Raw genomic sequence first — 9,703 nt, forward strand, 5'->3', positions numbered from 1 at the left:
GCAGCAGCAGCAGCAGCAGCAGCAGCAGTAACATCAGCAGCAGCAGCAGCAGCAGCAGCAGGAACATCAGTCCTGTTTTCTTGACTTAAACTAACAGTAGCTCTTTTCTCTGGAAAAAAAAAAAACGCGCAATATAAGCCAAAAAAGTAATAAAGTAACGCATCGACCAACGTCTCCCCTCTGAGAAGCCGTGCATTTGGAGATTACACTGTAACAACAATGACATTTGAAGTCTGTAATTGTGTGGTATTTTCCTTCATTACACTGACATGTGGAGCTGTAAATATGTGAGCTCAGCTTTCACTGAGGTTTCCTCCAGTTTGACTTGGCTCTCACACACTCGCACTCACTCACTGGGAGCTGTTTCACTTTTTTTTTTCTTTTTTCTCGCAGATACAGTAGAGCTACGGCGGGCGGACGATTTATACCGGTTTCATAGAGCGGCGCTGTAAGGACCGGGACTCGGCCAATAACACTTAAGACGTCTGCTGGGGCAGAAAACACACACATACGTATATGTGCATTTACATTTACAATAAAATGAACTTTAACAGGTTTTCCACAATGGAACATACAAATCAGTGTAGATGTGTGTGTGTGTGTGTGTGCACAGCCAACAAGAAAGACGAGGAACTTCCTCATGTGTCCCACTGTGGTGTGAGTGTGTGTGTGTGTGTGTGTGAGATGCCAGTTCTCTTCAGTGCTCATTAAAGACATCAGTGAGCTGTAAAGGTTATTATTATGACCAAAGCACAGAAAACAGCTCTCACAGAGAAACCTCACCATTGGCCTCTCTGGAACTTTTGTAGTTCAGCTCAATTTGAAGAGAGAAATGGAAACAAACACACTTTTGAAAAATGTCATCTCTCTAAACTGGACTCGCTGCTGTTCCAGTGATTCCACTGGGACTATTAGAGAACCTCGCACGTTCTGCACAACCAAGACCAGAGCCACGAGTGGTGGAACCAGTGACACAATCCCACTGAAGCCATATCCTGACCTGACAGCCCAGAAAAACAGCAGGTCAGGTCCAGTTAACCGGGCTCTGGACCACGGTCAGAACTCTCTGAGAGGTTTGTGGGAAAATTGCCCTTTGGATTTATACAGTTGCCGAGTTAGTTGCCAAATTGACACGAAGGGTGACTTCAACGTTGCTGTACGAAAGGTAGTTAGAGACAAACGTCCAACCAGGTCAGAGAGCAGACACCGGGGCTTTAATGTTAGCCACGAGCTACAATCTGTGTCACTTTAAATGGTCCTGTTGGTCTGGTTACAGGTTGTACCTTGAAATACCCTATAGGTACGTGTTAGAAAATGTGTTTTAATTAATTTTTTTTACTGTTTTTTTCCTTCTTAGGCTAGAAAATTTTATTTTATCACAAAAATAATGAAATTTAAAAATTTTTATATACCGCAAAAAACCTGCGATAAAGTGATTTAGACTGTTCTAGTCGGGGCATGTTTAATCTAATTTAGGCTATAGGCTATACTATACAAATGGGTTTTGAGTCTCACTTTAAAGGACGAGACAGAATCTGACTCTCTTACTGAGAGTGGGAGCTGGTTCCACAGGAGAGGAGCCTGGTAACTAAAAGTTCTACCACCCGTTCTATTTTTATTTATTTTAGGGATGACCTAAATGGTCCTGTTGGTCTGGTTACAGGTTGTACCTTGCAATACCCTATAGGTACGTGTTAGAAAATGTGTTTTAATTAATTTTTTTTACAGTTTTTTTCCTTCTTAGGCTAGAAAATTTTATTTTATTACAAAAATAATGAAATTTTAAAATTTTTATATACCGCAAAAACCTGCGATAAAGTGAAAATGCGCAATTCAAGAACACATTTAAAATATTAAAAACCCGCGATGAACTGAGGGCGCAACAGCCGGACCGCGATACAGCGAGGGACGAGTGTATTATTATTATGAACTTTTTCTTTCCTTTATCTGTCAGTCGTCAGTCGTCAGTCATCAGTCGTCAGTGCAACGACTCGTCTCTCACAGGAGACGTTCACTAACGTCAGCCTTTGTCCTCCCTCTGTCCTCCCTCTGTCCTCCAGCGTGAGTCCAAACTGCAGCTCCTGCTCCAGTTGTCCAGAACAGTCACACATCAGACACCGTGTCAGTGATGTCACGGAGCTGCTCACACACGGCAGGAACACGGCGGCGCTCTGGTGAACACTCGCCACCGCCGCCACCGTGTATTCTGTCTAGATCTGTGTGTGTGTGTGTGTGTGTGTTTAACATGCTATTTTGGTGCGCCCCCTAATGACTTTACAGAGTGCCAGGCATTTTAACAGAGCTTGTTAAACACACACACACACACACACACACACACTCGCCACAAGACAGAGCAGAGAAGCTGGCACAACTGGAACATGGTGGTCTGGAGGGAATCTGAGTGTGAGTGTGTGTGTGTGTGTGTGTGTGTGTTCTGAGGGTCAGTCGGGGTGATGGTGACACATGAAGGAAAAGGAGAAACATGGGCTTGAGTGAAAGACTGGCAGTGTGTGTGTGTGTGTGTGTGTGTGTGCAGGGTCGGGGTCTGAAGCAGACACATGGCGCCAAGTGGCAGTGGCGGAGCACGGGTGGATTTGGACGGAGAGAGTGAAAATAGAGGAGAGACTCAGTCCAAGTGTGATGTTTTTCATGGGAAAAACCATCGCCGAGAAACGGAGCAAAAATCTCTGTAGTCTGTCACACCTACACTGACATGGAGAAGGTGAGAGTGAGGGCTGACGGAGACGCAGACACTTTGGAAGAACTGTGAGGTGAAAGAAGGACCGTCTTTGGGGGGGGGGGGGGGGTGGTAGGGGGGTCCAGATGAAATAGGAGGAATCCAAAAGTGTTGGCAGATGTGATGAAGAGGATTAAAGAACGTGAAGAGAGAAATGATTCTGACTAAATCAACGTGGCGCTGATTTTCACCTGACTGTTTCTCCATCCAGGACGTTCGTGTTTTCAGCAATGTCTCGGTTCTTTTACTTTTAAGAACCTTTGTGTGGAACCCACTGAAGGAGCTTTAATTAAAGGCACTTTCTGTAGTTACAGAGTCGCAGCCAAAAAAGAACCCAATTAAACTGGGTTTGAATTCAGATAACGGACAGAATAAGGAGTTGGCTTTGGTTCACTACTCAACGGTAAGTGGACTATTGGGGCGAGACAACCAGAATGTTCTCCACTGAGTACTGGTCTACTCCAGAATAATGGAGTAATCCCTTACATAAGTACTTTTAAATTTGAACGCAGCAGGACCCAGAACTGGTCTGGGCTAAATGAAGTAATACCCCTCGGAGTACTGAGTGTTTTCCTGGCAATATCTACTCTGTCATATTGAGGTTTTGTTCAACTCTTCAAAGCCTGATCCAATCACATCACAACACGCTGTGATTTTCTTTTCTTTTTTTTTTTAAAACATGGATTCCAAACAGTAGAATCTGCTAGAATGTCATCGTAACTAAACAACAGATGAAAACATCAACCTGGCCTTTTATGGAGTTTTAATGCCTTTTGTACTAATGTATTTTTATGTTGTTATTTAAATGGCCTCCTCACATTTGATGTGTTTTTTAACAGCTCCTGCTGCATGTTACCTGGCTGTTGGAGTGTTTTGTCGTGCTTTGTTTTTGTGTTTCCGTGTCACCACGCCGCTCTTATTTAATTTCTTCTCGTGGGACTAATGAAGTTGTTTGAATGGAATTGAATTTCTGTTATTGTCTGAAATTTTCCATGTGTCTCCGTAATTGAAGTCATGCAGGGCTGCGCCTCCAACCCAGAGGTGGCGGCGATGAGAAATTGCGCACGAGTCAATTTGGAAGGAGCCACATGGAGAATAATGAGAGACCCTGCCAAATCCCCGGTAAGAGGATACATTACCATCGCATTATTCCGTGCAGGGATAACCTCAACAGTAATGGCAGACGCCGTGTTTTCTGTAATGGTTGAGTCGGTTTCAACCCGTGCAGGGAAACAAATGTGCAGAAAACAAGAAAATCAACCGAAAAATTCAAAACATTACGACGTGCCGCGAAAATGGTCGGCGCTAAAGTGAGGCGTAGGTGATTTGTGGTCGAACGCAGCAGTACGACACACCGTGTTTTCCTCTGCTGTAAATTTGACTTGGATGTGGTCGCGGGTGTATTTCGGTGCAAATGTTTTCAGTGATCTCGGATGTTTTAATAAACACGAGGCAAGAATAAAATACTGCAGGCTTTTCCGCTGGCTGACAAAGAGCGTTCAATCTTGTTAGATAAGCTTTCACAGCTGCGCAAAAAAATCAACTTCGATTCACAGAATGTTTTTCCTGCGAACCGCAGAACGCCGTCTGCCTTTTCTTACGGGGATACGGACTGATGATGAAAAATACGCGCTGTAATTGTCCGTCCGCCGACGTCACGGACATCATTTCTCTGTGCCTTTAATGCACACGATGATAAATGACAGCTTAATTCGCAGTTTATCCAAAGCGACACCAAACCGTGCAGCTCCACATCCGAGGCAAACGTAGACACGCCGCAGCACCGAGGCGCACAATAGGGCTCTGAGCAGGAAACGAGTCCTGCTGCAGCCTCACCACACACTCTGTCACATTACTCCGACTCTGTGTGGGTCTAGAGTTACCGTATTTCAATGTATACCACATGGAGCAGGCATCTGCTGATATGTTTTCAATGTGGAGGGAAGGACAGAGAGAGAGAGAGACAGAGAGAGAGACAGAGAGAGAGAGAGACAGCGACAAAGCGACGACAGCAGGGAAAATCTAATTGAATGTACACAGTATTAAGTATCTAAAACACAGATCTACAGCCGAGCGGAGTAATGACTTTAACTTTCTGTAAAAGTCGTCTTCCTTCAGTCTGTTTATGTGCGTTCTAAATTTTGTCTACAGAAAAGACCTGAATGAAAACACACAAAAAAATAAAAAAAATATATCCTTAAATATTGCCTTAAATTTTTACAGTAAGAATGAAAAAAAGCAGAAAGGTTAGTGAGTCAATAAAAAATAGTGGTGAAAACCAGAATGAAAACACACAAAAAAATAAAAAATATATATCCTTAAATATCGCCTTAAAATTTTACAGTAACAATGAAAAGAGGTAGAAAGGTTAGTGAGTCCATAAAAATCGTGAAAACCGCAATGGAAAATATATAAAGGTCAAAGGTCAGAGGTCACTTCATTGACGCACAACTCCCAATTTGGCATTTCATTTGACTGAACATTAATAAAAAACAAATCTTTACCCTGTTATCTCTCTGTTACCAGTGTTGTAGTCAAGTCCTAGTCCTTGTCCGAGTCCTAGTCCGAGTCCGAGTCCTAGTCCTAGTCCTTGTCCGAGTCTGAGTCCTAGTCCTTGTCTGAGTCAGTCAGGAGTCCAAGCATTGTGACTCGTCAAGGAAAAACCAGGAAGAAGTCTCCTGTTTTATTTGTTTGTTTGTGTATTTTCTGATCTTCGCAAACATTTTTGACACAGAAATCTGAACAAAACTGAAGAAAGGTGCAGTGTTTGAGAAAACGAAACCTGAAGAATGCAGTCACAAACAAAGAACAAGGTCAGGTCAGTATTCCAGGAGTTTACTGTAAGTCAGAGGACATCGTCTGTGGTTCCGACTAAAATCCTGACGGGAGGAACGACGTATATCAAGCAATGAGGCAACTTTTCTGGAGGAAACGTGACTAAGTTCAGGTGAGTGTGATTCATGAGACCATTTAGAAGAAAACAGACGATAAAGCACTGCCAATGACAACGTCATGACTGGACATCTTCACAAATTGACCAAAAACAGGTGACCTTTCAATAACGCAATGACCTTTAGTCGACACATTAACGTAGGTTTTAGTCAAAATACTTTCATTTTATAGAAACCCCAGCCTGAGTCTTCACTGTCTACAACTTTCTCCCTTTTCTCTCTCCTTCTCAGATGACTTTCAACGGTTAGAAAAAAAAAAAACACACTCTCCTTTCTCTCTCATCCTCCTTCTCTTTATGAACCGGCCGACGTTCAGATGCCAAACACATGACGCAGGGTTTATTCCCTGAGAAAGAAAACGTCTCAAACTGCATTTCTTCGTCTGCCAGCTGCTTGTCGTCAGGTGACCCACCAGAGTAAATCTGTTCAATAATGTCCACACACTGTGCCAACAATCTGCCAGGCTGACTGGTGTGTCTGACTCCTACGAGCACATCATCGCAATTACACACATATGTGTGCGTGAGTGTGAGTGTGTGTGTGTGTGAGAAAGAGAGACTTTTGTTTTTTCTTCAGAAAAGTCATGCACACATGTCCTACCTGTTCCCGTGTCATGCTGTGCAGCTGCGTGTGCCAGGAGGCGGGGACAGAGCGGTGATAGGCGGGGGGCGGGGCGAAGTCCTGCAGTATGACTGGGTCTCGCTCCTGACACAGGGAGGTCAGGTGACTGATGTACAGCTTCAGTTTGCTGCGGTTCTGATTGAGATCCAGGAGGGACGGGAGAATCTGGAGGAGGAGGAAGGAGAAGGTCAACAGAAGGAGACGAAACGTGACGTCTGAACACAAGACGACGAAGAACGGTTGAAAAAAGACAAAAGAGGATGAAAGAAAAATGATGAGGAAAATGAAAAGGAATGAAAATGTTGCTTAAAATAAATCAATTTGGAGACGAGAAGATCGGACATAAAAAATTCAAATGCAAATGAAAACAATTAAAAAAACAAATGAAACATGTCTTCAATCAGTGACATCTGACATCATTTTTTTTCTGCTTCTTCGACAAGGATTCAAACCAGCAACCCTCCAAACACAACCTACTTTTAACCCCTGATAACGACCAATTTTAATAACATGACATACGGTGCTGCTGTGTTTGATGTAAATCACAGATCATTAATTACATGTCCTAATGAACAGGATGTTAAACCCACAACCCTGAGATTAAGACCAGACCCTTATGAAACATTTATCAAACATTTTTGAGGCTCACTGGTCCAGAGGTGGAGACGTCGTCATCGTTTGACCTCATGAGAACGGGGAGGATTTCTTTACTTCCTTTATCAGAGCCTGGCTTCAGGCCCAACACAAGAAAAAACAAACGACTTCTTATGTTGAGACTTTCTGAAGAGTTTTTTTTTTTTTTCTGGGACTCAATGTTCAACCAGCCCCAGGAAATTTGATTCCACGCAGGCCTGGTTTATATGTTTATGAATTTTTAATTAAAAGCAGTTACTTTCTGTCAACCCCGCAGAACGGATCTGAAGCATCGCAGCATTTTTTCTTTTTCTTAAATTGGATTTTGGATGATTAAAGTGGGCTGTGAATAGAACCAGGCAGGGCCAAGGTCGGAGAACACTCTTTACATGTTTGTGCCACGAAATTATTACTGCGGTCGTGAAGTCGGTTTGGTTTCGGACATGATGACACACACACTCGCAAACATGGGTTTTTGGAATGGGAATGTTTTAAAAGCTGAGTGAATGTACAGACGTCTCAGGGACGACGATGATGATGATGATGACGATGATGATGATGATGATGATGATGATGATGATGATGATGATGATGATGACGATGATGATGAGACCACTCTGCTCCGTAGGTTTAACAGCAACAGTTATTTGACTAATGGGGCCGTGACTAATCTGTGAGTGGGCATGTGTGGGATGACCGACACACATTTGGGGCGTAATGGATGAGGCCTCACACCCACCTACACACACACCCACACACACCCACACACACACACAGACAGACAGATAAGACACACAGAGCCAGTGTTCTCCTGGGGGAGCAGCAGGATTTAAGTGCAGAGGAAGCATGTTAAGAGGCTGTCAGTGTGTGTGTCCGTGGAAGATATTTAATCCTAGCAGCGTCTGTCTGCACTTTGTGCTTATTGTCAGTCAACACACACACACACACACACTTCCTGCTGCTATTCTTGTCAGGACTCTTTACGTCTACAGAACAAATGGACGCCTCATGGTCGTCAACATCAACCTAACTTCAGTCAGATCCTGAGAGATGAGGTCTGATCACATTAGAACCAGGAACTCGGTACTGATGAGGAGAACTAATCCTTAAAGAAAAACCTTCCAGAAATGGTTTCTAAGACGCAGAAAAACAAAAAAAAAACACTGGATTTTGGAATTTTAGATTTCCACATTGATCTTTACACATGGTTAAAAAAACTGCAATTAAAAAAAAAAAAAAAAAAAAAAAAACCCACAAAAAAAACCAAAAAAAAAAACCCCCAAAACACTTCAAACACACCAGGTGGACTAACATTACCTCACAGTACATGTCCCTGGTGTGTGAGGAGTTGAAACTCGACTGTTGGTTTATATATTTAAGGGACTTCTGTTCTATAAATGTGTCACACGTCATCATCCAGACGTCAGGAATGAAACATTTGAAATACAAAACTCCATTTCCACAAATGCTGCTACAACAAAGTCTCCACTTTGGTTTCTCTTTCATATGTTCAATCATCAGACATCAGGACAAAGACAAAAAAACAAATATCTGACGTCTCAGTCTTTCGATTATTTCTGGCTCTAGATTTTGTGCTAAAACTCACAGAGGAGTCGTTTGTCGATACGGTCATTATTTTAATTCAGGCCTGACTCTATGTAGAGTGGAAATAATTTGGGAAAAGTTCAACTGTGTGCGTTCACCACTGCTGACTCTGCATGACACTCCAACCCTGAGGCAGTGTTGGCATAGAAACCACTGTGCCTCCGCGATGGACATGCAGCAGGAACGGACTCAGAAATACCAGAGGTGATTATGGTCACCTGGTCCTGTCTGACACACCAGTTCACCACTGGACCACCGGACCAACGATGTCGCCTGATGAGTTCAACTTTACTGGAAATGGACTTTGAACCAAAAGACACGAACGCGTGAATCAGTTACTGTTTCTCCTGGACTCTTAACGACATGGGACGTTTCAGCTGCCGGTTCACGATGACTGATGCCATCGCTGCCGTCCACAGCTGTAACATATTTTCTGAACCTGAAATCAAGTTCAGCTGTCAAAATAGTTGGGAAAGAGAGAGAGAGAGAGAGTGAGAGAGAGAGAGAGACCGAGAGAGAGAGAGAGAGGCTGAGAGAGAGAGACTGAGAGAGAGAGAGACTGAGAGCGAGAGACTGAGAGAGAGAGAGAGAGACTGTGATATTAGTAGAAAATCCAACACATAAAACTCCACATATTTACTGAACACTGTTCATCCGACATTTATTATTCAATAAAAATGATGATTCTGGTAAAGAGATTAAAAAAGAAGTGGATGCAGGTGGTTGTGTGTGTGTGTGAGTGTGTGTGGGGGAGGGAGTTATTACAAGGAAACTGTTTGAAAACTTGTCTCTGGCAGAATTCCCGCAGAAATAAAAGCTGGAAGTAAAGCGACAGCAAATCAAAGTAACTGTCACTTCTGATTGGGAGCTTTATTTACCGGGAACACAACACACACACACACACACACACACACACACACACACTGTTTCCAGACCACTGGTGCTCACACAGACACTTCGGATAGAAGCTTAGTGCGAGCGCAGGTCGAGTACGAGCAACAGCAACACACACACACACACACACACACACACACACACACACACACACACACACACAGGGTCATTATCAGAGTTGTAAATAGCTCCAGTAACAGTATTTTCCAGTAGGGACCCGCCAGTAGTTTACAGTCCATTACGAAATACATTACAGAACATT

The 9,703-nt window shown here is 43.2% G+C and overlaps 1 protein-coding gene and 1 long non-coding RNA gene across 2 annotated transcripts in view; one reads left to right on the forward strand and one right to left on the reverse strand.

Annotated features, from left to right (window-relative positions):
* The window catches only part of LOC107988870 (uncharacterized), a 20,063-nt gene extending 15,798 nt beyond the window's left edge, over positions 1 to 4,265 (forward strand). Inside the window, exons 2-3 of the long non-coding RNA XR_001760385.2 lie at positions 1,074 to 1,077; positions 4,255 to 4,265. This is a non-coding gene — a long non-coding RNA (uncharacterized LOC107988870). The remainder of the gene's footprint in view (positions 1 to 1,073; positions 1,078 to 4,254) is intronic.
* LOC103382799 (ELKS/Rab6-interacting/CAST family member 1) overlaps positions 1 to 9,703 on the reverse strand; it is a 145,658-nt gene that overhangs the window by 31,959 nt on the left and 103,996 nt on the right. Inside the window, exon 23 of the mRNA XM_008315718.3 lies at positions 6,289 to 6,474. Within this exon, the coding sequence (XP_008313940.1) occupies positions 6,289 to 6,474 (186 nt within the window). The remainder of the gene's footprint in view (positions 1 to 6,288; positions 6,475 to 9,703) is intronic.

The sequence above is a fragment of the Cynoglossus semilaevis genome, chromosome 8 (assembly GCF_000523025.1).
Source record: "Cynoglossus semilaevis isolate Cse_v1.0 chromosome 8, Cse_v1.0, whole genome shotgun sequence".
NCBI classification, from domain to species: Eukaryota; Metazoa; Chordata; class Actinopteri; order Pleuronectiformes; family Cynoglossidae; genus Cynoglossus; species Cynoglossus semilaevis.